Here is a 17,029-nt window from a genome sequence, read left to right on the forward strand (position 1 = left end):
TGTGGATGGGTCTGGTTGTAGCACATCCTGCAGATGTTCGCACTGGGATCTGGGTAGTGTGAAAGCTGCACCAAAAACTGCATGTACTTTAATATGCTGTTTTCCCTCTCCTTTCAAAACTGCATGCCCAAAGTATTTTCCTAGAATATTATTTGGAAAGTATTCCCAGCACTTCACTCGTCATGTTACAGCCTCACTCAAAAATGCATGAAATCTTCACATCACACACAGTGCAGAGAAGTGATTGTGTGAATATTAGACAACGCTTCAGTAGAAAGGACAGAAACAAGTATACCTGCCCAACTAAGAGTTTTCTTTCTTGTTCAAACTTCTTCCACTGATGGAGGACGCTGATGTTTGGACGCTGCAGAAATATTTGTACTTATTCTCAGCATGATGTATATTTTACAGTACTGCCTAAATTCTTGATTTATGATTAAAAACCAGCTTCTATTGGTTCTTGGCTTTAAAAAATAAAATCAGTCACCTATTTAAAAAAATGCTAATGGTTGATATTTCCTACCTCTTGAGCTTCAGTAGGTGGCACTAATGTGACGGCGCAGAGCTGCTTACATGAACACTAGGGATGGGTATCGTTTAGGTTTTATCCGATACCGGTGCCAAATCGGTACTTTTGAAACGGTGCCGGTGCTTAAAGAATGAAGAACACAAACTTTGTCCAAAAACCTCTCATGTTCAGCTGGTTTTTTTGTAAAAAGATAACAATGTTAGCCTTTTCTGCAGCTATGTGGCATATAAGGCATCACTCTTGGCTGGAAGCAGTGCTTAAACAGTAGTTACCTGTTGGTCTAAACTGATGACCGGAGTGCAGAGCTCATGTCGTGGCCATTTACACCTGTCCAGGCAAACAACCTGCTGGTAACCCCGCCCCTTTTTAAAAAAACCCCAAGTACAAACGTTTGCCTCTGCTGCTTAATGGCAACATGTCCGAGTGTTATTAGATAAAATCTCAAAGACAAACATCAGCAAAAATATCAATACACACCAGCAACACCAGTGTCTGTATAAAAACACATTTGAAAAAATATGACAGATTAAACGATCTCTACATTATTTATATGCTCCCTTTACAAAGAGGAAAAATACAGCAAGCTGATACATTAATGGCACGATGCCCATCTCTTTGAACGCAGTGTTGTATCAACAATAACAAAAACTGAAAAAGAGTCCTGCTTTCAAAACGTGGACTCTCTTCATCATCATCATCATCATCAGTGCTTTCAGCGGGGGAAACGTTTCATCACCCATCCAGCTGACTTTGGTTTCAGCTTTCAGGGAGGAGCCTAAAAGAAGGTTTAAATGACAAAATCTTATTGAATACAGTTATAGCGGCGCCATGACAACGTAGGACAAATCTGTCAAAGGAGGCGCCGCCTGTAAGAGGACATGGAGTCTACATGTTTACAGACTTGTTCCATGTTTCAAACTTTGTTTCGTGGTTGGGCTTTTGATACTTTGTGCAGTTGGTTGCTGTGTTGGCTTGTTGAGTCATCTAAGAAATAAATGGCAAATGATTACGACTATTTTTGGTCATGTAATTATAAAACCAAAGGTATCAAAAACCGTTCACTGTTATTGGCCCAGGTATCAAACAGTTACACAATACTGGCCCAAAGAGTAAACGAACGATGAAGGCCTGAGACGGCACAAAAACAAAACGTGATTCCATATATTGTGATAATGTTTATGATGCACTTTGATATATAATCTCAACACAATGTGTGTCGGTATGTGTTTTCAGTACAAAACGTATCTTCTAAATAATGTTTTAATCCTAAATAAATATCTGCATGAAAAACAGTCCATTGAAATACATGATTTGCATAAATCACCTAAAAATGAAATGCTGGGTGCTGGTTTAGCTCAGTGGGATGAGGAGGCGACCACATGCTGCAGGTTCTCCCTCTGCACTCCTGTCAGTCTCTGCTGTGTCTCCAATGAAAGCTGAAAAATGAAATCCTGGCACAGGCGTGAAGGGAGATCTGGACCTGTTTAAGGATTTTCCCTGTTCATCCAGCAGAAGAAGCAGCTGACTGCAAAAGGGTCGTCTGTGGAGGAGGAAGGAGGTGGAGGCTGGAGACGGTCAAACCTGCAGACACTGCTCAGGCCATGGTATAGCCATAGCTCCCACAGTGCAAAGCCACCAGCAGGCGGTCCCTCAGGACCTCCTTGCTTGGGTATTCTGGAAGTTTCAGCATGTTGATACTGTGGAGGGGGTAAAGGCGCCATGACCAACACAGCAGGGGAACAGCTCATTCTTTACCAAAACAACTGCAGCTATATTAATGACCTGTATGCTTGGTTTGAAACTTTCTAAGAAAGAAATGATTTTATGTACTTTTCCCAGTATTTATTATATTTATATGTAATTTCTCTCTATTGGAAAATGAAGGGGGGATTAGCAAATGATAGCAGGACGCAAAAAAGAGATCTGTTTCTAATTACCAGGTACTCGAGGTAGGCAGCAGGTTGGAGGTGTACGGGACTGCAGCAATAGTGAATTTCTGTAAACCGCTCCCACCCATCAGGTAGGCAAATCCTCCATGAGGAACCCTGGAACTGGACGAGGATTATATTAGCACCATTCCCTTTAAAAGGCATTTACACGTTTCTATATTTAAAAAAACTGTAGAAGGAATCGAGCTGACAAACCTTCCCGTGACAAACTGAAGCAAGAGAACCCTCTCCTCCTGGGTCAGGCCCGTCACCACGTCCCAGAACCACTAGGGGGGAGGAAAGCTAATTAGCTGGCAGCTAAAGGACATCCTCATATTACTGACAATGACGAACTTCACTCTGTCTTTTCCTACGGAGCCATGAAGTAAACGTTTCCCTATAATCAGTGCTGTGTTCAAAATTAAGCAGAGCGTGACAAATACATGCGACGTGTAAACTCCATGTCAGCTTCACGTATTGTAGAGTAAAATTTTAATGTGAGAGGAAATCAGAGCAGGTGAAGAGATTCTCTGGTGAAAATTAGGAAACACTCGGTTTAAAGTGCAGTCACAGGCACAGACTCAGTGTTTTTCAGGAATTTCAAAAGTTATTTTTTATAGTTTTGCATTATTGAGTTCTTTTGCAATTCTTTACAAAGTACTCAACGAAAATGTGAAGGTGTCTCTGGTTGACTCAGGTCTTGTGTTCAAGGATTTGGTTCTTGTGTGGTAGCAGAGGGGCCCACCTGGATGACTGGCTCCTGAGTGTCGTATCCACTGGTGTACTCAGTGTTCCTACACCAGTCCTGCACATCAATCTCGGGCATCCCTGATAGTAGGAGCTCCTGTATGTGTGCACGTACACGCAGCGATGCAGCGACGTGCACACAGAGAGAAAAGAAAAGATACTAACTGAGACGAACACAACAGGAGAGCACAGAGCTCCTCCCACAGTTCAATGGTTGGTTGAGCAATACACTCACACATGCTCACTAGGGCTGCCACGATTAGTCACTAGTCACGATTACGTTGACTATCAAAATCGTCGACGACTGATTTAATAGTCTTCATTAGGCCTTCATTTCCCCAGATTTGAAGGATGGATCGGGTGTATACTTCGTGGCCCAACCTATCCCAGAATTCATAGCGCGGCCCAGCTCAGTTTCCAACAATGGCGGCAGCTAGTTAGTTTTAATGTTACTCTTATTATTCTTTCTGGGTCACAAAATAAACGTTTAACATATTATCAGGCGAGAATGTAGCTGTTTAAACCTCAAATATCTGCTCAGTTTATCAGGACACCGCATATTTTCAAAAGCGCTCCGACGTTTTCGGAGACGTCTGTTACCCACTAGCTCGATAGTTAGCCGGGGGCTAGGTCACTAGAGCCGTGAGAACACCGGACTCCCGGCAAATCGTTTTCAAACCCACCGCCGTCTTTCGCTACTCAGGTTAAACATGATATATGAGTCACTTAGATAACTTAAAAATGTTATTGTTTGGCTTTTTTTAGTATTTTATTTGTTCCTGAGTAAATCTCTTTGGCTGAGATTAAAGTTTTTACACAGCTGAATAAACATCAAGCAGACAGCTGATTATCAGAAGTGTGAGATGCTCAGAGTTTACTCCGGTGTCCTGTTATATTTTAGATAGCAAGGAGTTTATTAAACTTCACCGAAACAATCTGCAGATTTCATTAAAATTGAATAAACTATCATCTTGTCTTTATTTTTAGTTAGCACCTTAAACACTTAAAGCTGTAAGCTAATGATAGTTATATAAGAGCAGATGCTGCTGGTGCAAGAAGCTGAACGTTTTACGTCCAATGGATGATCATCTGATTAGTCGTCTATCAAAACAATCACTTGTGGCAGCCCTGATACTCACACACTGCAGTGTGAGTATGTGTGACTATGGACATTTTACCAAACCCAAAGAAAAAAAAGTGTACCTGGAAGCAACACAGCACCTCCACACAGGAAGGCCCCAGCTGGATGGTGGATTTCATGCTGTTAAACCAAGCAGCCTAAAACCTCATGGTGTTGAGGTCTGAATGTGGTGCCAGTAAGGAAAGAACAAGGATAAAACTAACAAGAAGAGTAACTTGAGGAGGAGGACTAACCAGTTCATATTCGTCAAAGAGCTGAATGAGCGAGGCGGGGATGAAGGTGTGGAATCCCTGCAGGAATGCATTTATCTGAGGCTGGATGGCTCGAGTCATCCTCAGCTCTGTCACTAGCTGCACATACTCGGCCTAACAGAAGAGGCACACAAAGACACCAAGCCTGAAGAGATGCCGACTGACAGAAATGGAAAAGACAGAGTTTATACATACATGTCATTTTTAGCACTCTGCTTTAAGCAACAGCAACAGGGAACACTGAGGCACAAATAGCTGACATACAGTGTTACGCTTCATCCCTTCACCAACCAAATAAGTTCCTGCATTCCACTGACACTGGGACACGTCAGACTGTATTTGTGATGACTGACCTTGTTGTCCTGGGTGACCAGGATGCTGGTCCCTCCGGGTTTTAGTGGCACTTCCTCCATCGCTCCGAACACATCAGTCTCTACTGAGAAGGTGAGCTCCAGGCCCAGATCGCTGATGTCATTGTCCAAGATCCACTGCAGATTCTTAGCATACTCTGGATCGATAGAAGACACGTCCTGGTAATTCACAGGGATACCTGTGAAACGCACAAGACAAGACGTCACCACACAACGTAGCACTAGAAACAAAAACACTGGAGCCAAGGAGGTGATATAATCAGACATTTAAAAAAAAGTCATATTACACTATAAAATATGGGGAATTTGGACGCCATGTCAACACCTCATCCTCATTGTGCTCCTCATCCTGCTGAATCAGGGAGTGCATGGTCTGCACCAGTGGTTGTGTAGATGGTACATCGCCTGAGGCATCACACTGCCTCTGCTAGCTTGCTGTTTTCCCATAGTGCATTCTGACACCAGATGTTCCCTCAGGTGGGCGACGTAAAAGAAAACATGATTCATCGGATTAAGCCACTTTCTTCCATTGCTCCAGTTATGATGCTCATGTGGCCATTATTAGCATTTTTAGCGGTAGACACGGCTCAGCAGGAACAACCCTGACTGGTCTGCAGCCATGCAGCCCCATGTGCAACAAAAAGTGATTCACTGTGTATCCTGACACCTTTGCATCAGAACCAGCATTAAAACAGTACCTTATTTGTTGGATCGGAGCCTACAGGCATCACTCCCCACACGAATCAGTGTGCCTTGTCTGCCCATGGCCTTGCACTGGTTCTTTTGCTCGATGTTTCACTATGGGAATGACCTTGGCATGATCAGCTCCAGTGACATCGTGTGTCCATGACAGATCTGTTGAGATGTGGTCAGGGCTCCGCCCCATCATTCTAGCATGGCCAACCAGACGTGTTAGCTGGACTGTGCTTAATATGTCCTCAAAAGAAATGAACTCATAGTTACATTCTGTAGAACAGCAATCACATCGAAGAAAGCTGTTCCAGCAGTTTCCTGGTTTTAGTTAGCAGCGTACCCAACGTTTGTGTAACTCGGGCTAACGCATTATGGCAAGCCTTTTTAGTGTCTAGCTAGCATCAGCTTGTTAGTAGGCCACAAACCATGCTAGTGTCACACCACATTAGATGGTTAGCCGATTCTAGGGTTTGGCTAGCATTAGATTTGTCACTACCCGATCCGTACCGGAAACCCGATCCGTACCACGTATGTGCAAATCTTACGTCTCTTCTGCGCTGGCTAGTAGAACTCAGCTAACGTGTCATGTTGATTCTCACAGCAACTAGCTCGGCCTTAACCCCAGCTGCTAGTGCTTGCTACAAACAAGCAACCCTGGTGTGGCTTAGTTTCACCCCTTTCTGTTACCATGACTACGGCTCCTACCCACGCTGGTCAGACTGAAGGCCAAAGAGGCGTCATCCCACCCGTCCATTATGTGGTGCCCCGATTAAGAGCAGGGACACTCACCTGTGTACATTTGCAATGGCACTAAACATGGCCAGGCTTCTCTGGCGGACCCTCGAGGCTGCCCCCACTGTGCTGAGATGCCACAGAAGATCTTGGAATGGAGGTTGAGAGTAGCAGGGACTAACTGACAGGGTGCCTGCTTGCCAGCTGCTACTGCTGCAGGTGATACGCATCATCTACGAGCCACCACGAGCTGGGCAGACATGATTGAGAAAGATCCCCCCCACTCTCCTAACATTTGAGGTCCTCCTGGATCAAAACATGGCTGAGCTGGGTGGTAAGGACACAGAGAGTGATGCCAAATCCAACCTCATCAACCTAGGGAACATGGAGGAGGAGGACTCCACGTTCCCTGCAGAGCAGTGCAGATCACCAAATGGGGCAGAAGTTGCACCCCCAGTAGACACCAACTTGTATGAGGTCTGAATACCTAGTTGCCAAGCTAGTAGTGCCATGGCCAGCAGCCTAAGATATTTAAAGGGGAAAACACAACCTGTGTGGTGGCAAGAGCCTTCCACCAGCAAAGAAGCTTCTACCAGCAGTCCCAGTTGGCATGAGAGAAATGAGGCACTTCTGTTCAACCCATTTTAAGAGCAAGCTTCTGACCCAGGGGTGCTGGGTCACAAGCTGGATATCCAAGAGATGGGTGAGCTCCGGTTGACCAAACCCAGGGCGGCAAGGCAATCTCAGCTTCTTCTAACATATCTCTGCCCAGGAAGACAGATCGCCTCAACACATTCTTCCTATCAAAGGATGCACAGGTATATATGTAAGGATAAGCGAGTTTGGTGTGGAATAACTTGACTGGTCTACACAGGCCAATCCACAGAGTCCTGACCTCGACCTGACAGAACACCTTTGGGATACGTTGGAGACTGCGAGCCAGGCCTGCTCATCTAACATCTGTGTGTGACCTTACAAATATGCTTCTGGATCAAAAATTCCCATAGACCTCATGGAAAGCCTTCCCAAGAGTTGAAGCTGTTATAACTGCAAAGAGTGAACCGACTGTATGTGAAATCCTATGGATTACAAATGGGATGCCACTCAGGTTCATATGCATGTTAAGGCAGATGAGCTAATATTTTTGTCAATACATTAAATTAAAGGCGTGGGACATATTAAAGTGTTTCTGGATATTATCACTTACAGTCTAATTTTTCCACAGATCCTGGAGAAACATTGAAGGGACTTTCTCATCAGTCTGGTGTTTGGTGCAAAACTCAAACTTTATTACTTAAAGGTAGGTAACATCAGGTATTAGCAACCAAAGTTTCTTACCGAGTATGTGTTTGTAGAATGAGCGTGTGAAGTAGATGTTGACCAGCTGCCGGTGGTACAGAGCGAGACCCAGAATCTGACCTGCGAATCGAAAGTAGTTCAGATGGTCTGGGTTCACTGATGAGTTGCTGTTGGGTTGAAACGTTGTACCTGTGGATCATAGACACAATTTGTGATAAACAGGTGTGTGTGTGTGTACGGTAAGTACACTTTGTTTGTTTCAGCGTCTTAGAGAGACTCATCCTGAGACACTTGCGTCTGCTGGTGGAGCCCTGGCTGGACCCCCTGCAGTTTGCTTATCAACCCGTATCGTGTGGAGGATGCCATCATCTACCTGCTGGACCAGGCTTATTCTCACCTGGACATTGTTGGGAGCACTGGGAGGGTCATGTTCTTTGACTTCTCCAGTGCTTTTAACACAATCAGACCATCACTGCTGGGGAATAAGCTCACGGAAATGCAGGTGGACGCCCCACTGGTAGGTTGGATCACGGACTATTTAACAAGTCGACCACAGCATGTTCGGCTGAAGGGCTGCCACTCAGATAACATCCCGAGCAGCACGGGGGCGCCGCAGGGGATGGTCCTATCACCCTCCCTCTTCACCCTCTACACGTCTGACTTCAGGTACAAGTCACAGTCATGTCATCTGCAGAAACTCTCTGATGACTCAGCCATTGTGGGCTGTATCAGACGGACAGGAGGAGGAGTGCAGGAGTGTGGTGGACAGCTTTGTTGAGTGGTGTGAGCTTAACCATCTACAACTTAACATCACAAAGACAAAGGAACTGATCATGGACTTTAGGAAGCAGGCTCCTCCTCCTACCCCTGTCACTATCAGAGGGGCTGATGTGGAGATCGTGGAGGACTACCGGTACCTGCGGTAAACACTGTAAACTGGACTGGACCAAGAACACCAATGCTGTCTTTAAAAAAGGGCAGAGTCGGCTTTTCCTGCTGAGGCGGCTCAGGTCCTTCAATGTTTGTAGGAAAATGCTGACCATGTTTATCACTCTGTGGTGGAGAGCGCTGTGTTCTTTGCAGCTGTGTGCTGGGGCAGGGCGGTGAAGACAGCCGATGCCAACAGGCTGAACAAGCTGGTTAAACGGGCTGGGTGTCAGACTGGAGAACCTGGAGGAGGTGTCTGAGAGGAGAATGCTAAAAAAGCTTCTTTGTATCATGGACAACCCCTCCCACCACATGCACGCCTCCATGATGGACCATCGGAGCACACGCAGCAGAAGACTCATTGCCCCGAAATGCAGAACTGACCGCCACAGGAAATCCTTTGTGCCGGTGGCAATAAAACTGTACAACTCCTGAGGATTAATAACAAAGCTATTCTGTTCCCATTCAGACCGTGCAATATCACCAACAGTTGTTTCATGTATTTATTCATTTGCACAACACTATGTCACTTTTAGAATCACCTGCACTGATAGCTAAGCTATTTATTTTTCAAGATACAGTTATATTGTTACTTTGTTACAGTTATTTGATCTTATATTTTGCACTATCCTACTGTATATTACTGTATACTAGTATTCTTATTGTATATATTGTATATCTTATTCCTCTGCTCCTCTGTCTCTCTTGCTGCATTGAGCATGTGTATGACAAAAGAATTTCCCTCGGGATAAATAAAGTTCTTCTTATCTAATCTCATCTCTCTGGCATTTATTCTCTCCTCTCTCTCTCTAACACAGTGCTCTTGCACAGCATGACTTTCATGACTTAATGCATTTTGTAGATTAACTTGGGAAGCAGTCGTGCATTTTCCTCTTACAAATTTGTAAATTATGATTCTACAGAGGCAGTCGTCATTGAGCAAGTATTGGGGAGCCATGCTAGTTCCTAAGTGCGACTAAACTGTGCCTCATCTTGTCAAGCACGTCAGTACAAAATGATCTTAATAGCAAGCAGTGGTCACACAAACATGGCATGAGCTCATTCTGTGGATCACTCTGTACACCTGAACTCTTGTGATTTAAAGGAAAAATGCCACGTACCATCAGCTGACTGAGTGAACAGAGCGTAGTCTGGGTTGATGATCTCATTGGATAGAATGTCAAACCACTCCCGAACTACACCTTGGCCCTGAAACACACACACACACACACAGACACACACACACAGACACACACACGCACAGTACTCTGCGTCTTTAATACAAACTACAATACTACTGTTTATACTGTTAACAGCTGAACTGCAGACAACTCACCATACCCTCCTCGCCATGGAAACGAACAGCAATGCCTTGTTTGAGTTTTTCATTGGTGGACTTTGACACCATCTCACAGCTACTCCTAAATATGGAATCTGATGGTGATATGGGGAAATACAATTTATATTTTGTCGAACAAACGTTTTCATACAGATCTTCGGTTTTATGACGGTTGAATGTTATTTATTAGGGTCTTCTTGTCATTTCCCATTCAGCTGGTGCACATTTTGGACCAGTTTGTTCGACCAATGGTATTTTGAACCTTCAATGGCCCAACTGCTTTGGGCAGACCTGCTGTATGTTTCCACGTTTGTTTCTGTGTTACGACACTAGTAGACAGAGTTTATTAGATACTTTGTTACCTTTTATCATGTTACTTTAGGTTTTACACCTTCAACTTGCCAACAACCCTCACATGGCCACATTCACAATCTCATTCCGTATGCATAACCCTGCAAATGACATCAGCGACTGGACACGAGCAGCTTAAGTGTGTCTGTACCTCTGTGGATGAGCAGCACATCATTCTCATTGACTGGACGATGAACCATGTCAGAATCCGGCTGGCCGGCCAACAGATGCTCGTAGAACCACTCACACCGATCCTTAAAGGGCTGACGGGAAGACAAGACTTTATTTCACACTGCACAGCACTTTCTCAAACTAATTATCACTTGGCTGTGTTTTCAATTTTAAGGTTGGGGAATTTTTCAATCCGAGTTGATTCCTCAGGAAGTGTTTTGTGCTGAAACGCTCATCTGTAATTCAGAGCCAAGGCCATTTCCATAATATATGCCTTTATTCTCCAAGCACCGAGGAGTGAAAGATAGAGTGCACTGAGAGAGGAATAAGGAAGCCTGTAATTAAAACAAGGACCTACTCCCAGGTGAGCTATGATCCATGGACTTTCATGCTGCAGCTCAAATATAAATACTAAAGATAGGATAATTAATATAACTCAGAACAGCCATTAAAAATTAATGAAGCTGAATAAACTTTTCTTAAGACAAGTGTTCTCGCCGTGAAAGGAACACTTGATCATGAAATGACATGGGGTCACTCAAAGTCTCACAGGACTACAAGATAAATAAGGTTTAAATCCATCGGCCGGGCGGGACCTTTCTGTTGGCGTTTGTACATCCTGCCCTTGGTCTGAGTGTGTTCTCTCAAGGTTCTCCAGCTTCCTCCCACAGATCACAGAAGTCCACTTTAGGTTGAGTGGTAGTTCTAAATTGGCTGCAGGTTTGCGTACGAATAGCAGTCTGATACAAAAAAAGTCAGGTACAAAAAGTCAAATGTGAAGACGGACTCTTCAAAATAAGCAGCATGGTAAAATAAAGTTATTTGGCTAAAGAAAACAAAATTGTCAGTGTTTTTCTAAATAATATCACACTGATCCAACTTTGAAACGGCTTCTGTGCAGAAAGCAGTTTGCTTAGCACTGACTTTAACCACGAGTTATCTGTCATTCAACTTTTATTGTTTCATTTATATCAGAATAACAAGCAGGCTGGCTACAAAGATCATTTTCTTCTTCTTTTTCAAGCACCTTAAAGGATCTGTTGTCAACAAGTTTTGACAGTGTCTTCTAAGCCTAATGATGGTACGCTAATGAAGTCAGGAGACTCAGAGAGTAGGCCTGGCTCACAACCTCTGCTGTAACTAATCACAAAGCTGTTCTATGGGGTTGAGGTTAGGACTCTGTGCGACCAGTCAAGTTCTTACAAACAAACAAACCTGCTCATCCATGTCTTTATGGACTTTGCTTTGTACACTGGAGTGAGTGATTCAAAAGACCTCTATGAGAGAAAAACGTAGGGAACAGTTCGTCCTGCCCAGGATAGGGTTACCAGGGAGCCTTCCAGGAGCAGGGCATGGGGAGGGTGCCTGAGGACGGGCAACTGGTGGCCAGGCCTTAGCCCATGGGGCTTCGCTGGGCATAGCCTGAAAAAGGGCATGGGCCCATCCACCTGTAGGTCCACCACCCGCAGGGGGTGCAGTAGGGGTAGGCTGCAATGTGTGCAGCAGCCAAGGATGGAGACCCTGGTGGACTGATCCCCAGAGTTGCCTTTGGTGAGAGGTGATGGGCAAGGGTGGGTATCTGTAGTATCCCCTCGGCTTGCTGCCTGTATGTTAGGGTTTTGCCCAGTGGACAAGTGGGTTTGTTCCCTGTGCCTTTGGGTCGGGGAACGGGTCCTGACTGTTGTCTGTGCTTATAGACCAAACAGTTCAGAGTACCCGGTCTTCTTGAACCCCCTCGTTAGGGTGCTTGAGGGTGCTGCACCTGGGGAATCCGTATCTTACTGGGAGACTTAAACGCTCATATTAGCAACAGAGAACTGAAGAGGGGGTGAGTGGGAGGAATGGTCTGCTAGATCTGAACCCGAGCGGTGTTCTCAAACGACAGTTTGTCTATAACAAACACCATGTTAGAACACAGGGGTGTCCATAAGTGCATGTGGCACCAGGACACCCAAGGTTGCAATCGAGGTTGTAATCGTATCAACAGATCTGCGGCTGTATGTTTGAGACACTCAGGTGCAGAGAGGGGCTGAGCTGTCAACTGATCGCCACCTTGTGGTGAGGTGGGTCAGTAGCGGGGGAGGGCGCTGGACAGACCTGGGACACCTAAACGTATAGTGAGGGTGTGCTGGGAACACATGGAAGAGGCCCACGAGCTCGTTCACAGAGCTTCGTTAGCATTCTGAGGGAGACTGGGGACACTGAGTCCAAACGGCCCATCCTCAGCACCTCCATTGCTGAAGCTGTTGCACTGAGCTGCAGCTGCAAGGTGGTTGGTGCCTGTGATGGTGGTAACCCCGAACCAGATGGTGGCTGAAGCAAAACCCGGGTGTGGGAAGAGTTCAGAGAGGCCATGGAAAAAGTTTTTTGCACTTCCTTAATGAGTTTGTGGCAAACCTTTAAGCGACTGAGGAGGTAAAGGTGGTGCTCTGACTGCAATGAGTGTAGTGTGGGTGGAGCGCTGCTGACTTCAACTGAGGATATTATCGGGCAGTAGAAGGAATACTTTGAGGATCTCCTTAATCCCACTGACACATTCCTGTAGAGGAAGCAGAGTCTGTGGATGAGAAGGATGACTCGTCTATCACAGGGGGCGAGGTCACTGAGGCAGTTAAACAACTTGTTGGTGGCAGAGCCCCTGTGGGAGGATTGCCCTGAATCCCTGAAGGCTCTGGATGTTGTAGGGCTGTCTTGTTTGTATGTTGTAGAGGCATGAATGCCTCTGCTGCTGCCCCTAATACCCAGCCTCAGATAAGCAGAAGAAGGTGGATGGATAACTTATAGATTAATTAATAAATGTGGGATCAAGAATGGGTGGTAGGGTCGTCAGTGGGGTGAGAATCACAAAATACTGGTGATAATGAACTAAAAAATGTCAGGAAGTGTTACCACCTGACCGAGAACTCCGGGGCTTTGCCATGGAGAAAATGAAAATCAGAGCTGATATAGAAGAAGAGATGCAGGTCTGCAGGTTTGCACCGTGGGAAGTCGGATGAATGTTCCAAAGACAAATCTTTTGAATACTAGTACTGCTGTACTTATTCTTAGGGACACTATAGGACACACTATAGGAAGGAAGAGAAACTATTCAGCAGAAATAAAGGGCGGTTTTATTAGCTCATCAAAATTATTTAAGCTGTTTACAGACACTGAGCTGCACCACTGCCTCTGTAGGCAGAAGTGGGGCTAATGATGGCTGCCTTTATCTTTCCAGGCAGCTCTCTTTCTCTCTTGTACATAATAGGTAGTCATATATTTATTCGATTATGTCTTACCTGGCCTTTAATGATATGCATGAAGCGTGACATCAGCTCTGGACATTCAAGGAGAAAGTGGAAGTGGTTAAAGATGATCTTTGGATTTCTAAGGAGGAGGTCCAGACGGAAATATAAGGGGAAAAATGAGAGAACAAGGAAATGAGAGTGGAAATCAATTCAGAGAAAATACGTTTCTGGATCAATTCATACTTTCTAATGTTTATGTTAAAGAGCCATGTTGACTCACCTGATAACGAAACACTTGAGCACATCATCATTGTTGCAGACAAACTCAATGAAGCGGGGTGATGTCATTCTGGGTGTGGAAACAGAGAGAGGTCAGAAGGTACGAGAAACAGAAACCAGAGAAAAGACAGAGCAAACTGAAATGGGCAACAGCTCACTTCATGTCAATAACAGTCCACATTTCCTTGTTAATTAAGCATCTTTATAGATCTAATCCATAAATGTCCACTAATAGTGTGGGAGCAAATGGGATGAAGCATGGCTGCTTCCAGTGGAATCTGCCTCAGATCAGTCAGTCTGACCTGACATGAATGTGAAATATTTCATTTCGTTTTAAAAAGGAAGGTTTGGGGGAGCTATGTCTTCTGAATTCAATCTGGGAGCTGGTTTCACAGAGGAACCACAGCCTGATGGCTGAAGGGTTTCCTCACAATCTAAAGTTTTGACCTGTGTTTTGACTTACAGATAGATATTTGGTTCATAGTTTGCTATGGGTGCCTGCTTCAGTCCTTAAAGAATCAGTCAGTTTTTCCATGGAGTGTATTTCTTCTGATCTATACAGCCGTGATCTGTCCTCGGAGGATCACATTTATCCTCATTACGGCTTTTTTACTTACAATAGTAAAATTCTGAAGCGATGTATATCTTTAGGTTGGGTAAAAAACATCATTCTAGGTTTTGCAGGGATATCACAACCAAATATGTCCTTGAAAATTAAGAGAACTTTATCCCAGAATGATTGCAGATTTATATACAACCATTAATATGATTGGAATTTGGTATCCGTATGGTCTCCAGGGGTTTACTTTTTACATGTGAAGTAATAACGAAACTGATTAGATTGTTTCCTGATTAAAGTATCTTCATCTTTTAGAGCTGTTTGGAGATTTCCAGTCACTTCCCGACAGTTTCAAGCTCAGTTCTCTTTCCCATTTGAAAACATTTGATCATTACACATTAGCAGCATTAGCAGTAGTTGGATGTAGCAGTAGTATTGTAACAGAACTACCACAGTAATAACTAATGATGAATGATAAGAAGAAAACTGAACACTCTGGATTGTATAGCTGCAGGTCTATTTGATTAAAACTGATATTTAACAGTCTCTATGTCAGCAGATGGCCGCCCCTCCCTGAGCCTGGTTCTGCCGGAGGTTTCTTCCTGTTAAAAGGCAGTTTTTCCTTCCCACTGTCGCCAAAGTGCTTGCTCATAGGGGGTCATATGATTGTTGGGTTTTTCTCTGTATCTATGAAGCACCTTGAGGCGACTTATGTTGTGATTTGGCGCTATATAAATAAAATTGAATTGAATTGAAATGATGCCATCTGATGTTTACTACCATTGGATCTGACAGAGGGATGCAGAGCTCATACCCTTGGGGCATCTGACAGGAGCAACACATGTAGAAAGCCTGGATAACAGCACTGAGTCGACTGGCTGTCATGGAGATGACGTCCTCCCCGTCAGCATACGCCTCTGATTCGATGACAATCTGATGATCCAGCAAGGAGGGAAGCTTTGGCGTGGACCCATCATGTTCTGACTCACGCTGTTTCAGAAGCAGAGAGGCTATATCGCTGCTGGAGGAGGAAGATGGGTTCTTCCTATTCCTTTCCAGCTCTGTAGAGATGAGCACCAGCCACTCATCCAGGGAGTGCCATAGTAGCTCCAGAGGCTGCAGGGTGACAGACAAGGGACAAGAGGCTTGAGGAGGGAAACAGAGGATGTCTGCAAGTAGGGCTGGGCGATATGGCCTAAAATCCATATTGCGGTATAATTTGAAGCATGTGCGGTAACGATATATATCGTGATATATTCTTTTCCTCTGTATAACGTATTTTACACACTATAAGGTGCACTTAAAATCCTTTAATTTTCTCAAAAATCGACAGTTCGCCTTATGTATGAATTCTGGTTGTGCATACTGACCTCGAACCAATTTTATGTGGTACACGGCGCTCAGAAATCTGAGTGTTTTAGTACGACTTTGGTAAGTTATGAAGCCGCAGCACTTGATGGATTGTCAGAGCGTTAAGGCTACCGTAGTCAGGAGCCTCGCGGAGGAATCTGGGTCCTAAACTCTGTCTGTTTCAGGTCCCAAAGTCAACCGAACACTGCAGCATCACTGAGAGTTAAAAACTGTCTAAATTCTTTCATCTTTAATAAAACAATCAGCATTGCTGCTTTACCAGGTGTAACAATTAATAAATTATGTTTTCATGAATGCCTGGATGTTAAACTTAAATTTAACGGAGTTAGAAGTTAGCAGGAAGTTAGCTCGCTAGTTTCCACCTAAACATGATATAGCATGTTCTGACTGAGAGATTTCTGAAAAAATTCAAACGTACAGCTCTGCTATCACTTCCAACATAAATGAAGACAGAAAACTAAACAGCAGTGACGTTTGTAGGGTTACTGAAGTTGGGCTAGCTGGTATATAATGATGTGCTACTTGACTGCTAGCAACACAGCTATGTTAGCATAACTGTTAGGTTGATTTTGATAATAGCTGCCATTATTGTACTTAAATTTGTAAACCTTGCCTTAAACTGCATGTTTAGATATTATTCTGTTCCTCCCCTACACATCTAGGGTGTGGGGGAGGTAATTAGTTATAGTGTTTAACTGCAGGCACATCCTATGTAAAGGTTCTGTGTCCTTATTTAGTGAGGATGTTTACTTCTTGCCATTTAGGGGCTCGCCTGTGCTTGTATATGGTGAACTATTAAAGTTAAGCCATGTACAGGGTGAGGGGAGGACGTTCACTCCTTTCTGGTGTTCTGGCATACCTCATATACATCTTAAGTTCATGGCAAGGTTGCATCTTGTCTTGTGATATATGGAGTGTATTCCTTTGCAGACAGCATAGTGTAATATCGTTAGGCCTGGCTGAGCAGGTTTCACAGGGTCATATTTTGACCCACACACAACGACAGGCTATACTCTGTTCTGTCACAGTACGGCTGTGTGCAGGCAAAAGTAGGACCCAAACGCAAACTCACAGAGACAAAAGGTAAACTCAAAAAACACAGCTTTATTGCTGGCGT

At 44.3% G+C, this 17,029-nt stretch overlaps 1 protein-coding gene across 3 annotated transcripts in view; it reads right to left on the reverse strand.

Moving 5' to 3' along the window:
• Positions 1 to 933: 933 nt before the first annotated feature.
• Positions 934 to 17,029, reverse strand: part of hace1 (HECT domain and ankyrin repeat containing E3 ubiquitin protein ligase 1) — a 30,830-nt gene continuing 14,734 nt past the window's right edge. For all 3 annotated transcript variants that reach the window (XM_085290500.1, XM_085290501.1, XM_085290502.1), the window contains 13 exons: positions 15,356 to 15,657; positions 13,984 to 14,052; positions 13,755 to 13,842; positions 10,460 to 10,571; positions 9,955 to 10,052; positions 9,740 to 9,827; positions 7,731 to 7,880; positions 4,950 to 5,146; positions 4,579 to 4,710; positions 3,203 to 3,301; positions 2,674 to 2,744; positions 2,467 to 2,580; positions 934 to 2,226 (listed from right to left, as the gene is read on the reverse strand). In XM_085290500.1, coding sequence (XP_085146626.1) covers positions 2,124 to 2,226; positions 2,467 to 2,580; positions 2,674 to 2,744; positions 3,203 to 3,301; positions 4,579 to 4,710; positions 4,950 to 5,146; positions 7,731 to 7,880; positions 9,740 to 9,827; positions 9,955 to 10,052; positions 10,460 to 10,571; positions 13,755 to 13,842; positions 13,984 to 14,052; positions 15,356 to 15,657 — 1,623 coding nt within the window. In that variant the 3' untranslated portion in view covers positions 934 to 2,123. The remainder of the gene's footprint in view (positions 2,227 to 2,466; positions 2,581 to 2,673; positions 2,745 to 3,202; positions 3,302 to 4,578; positions 4,711 to 4,949; positions 5,147 to 7,730; positions 7,881 to 9,739; positions 9,828 to 9,954; positions 10,053 to 10,459; positions 10,572 to 13,754; positions 13,843 to 13,983; positions 14,053 to 15,355; positions 15,658 to 17,029) is intronic.

The sequence above is a fragment of the Mchenga conophoros genome, linkage group LG11 (genome assembly GCF_057382185.1).
Source record: "Mchenga conophoros isolate Kocher_MC1m ecotype Shallow Benthic linkage group LG11, M_conophoros_male_GT1.1, whole genome shotgun sequence".
NCBI classification, from domain to species: Eukaryota; Metazoa; Chordata; class Actinopteri; order Cichliformes; family Cichlidae; genus Mchenga; species Mchenga conophoros.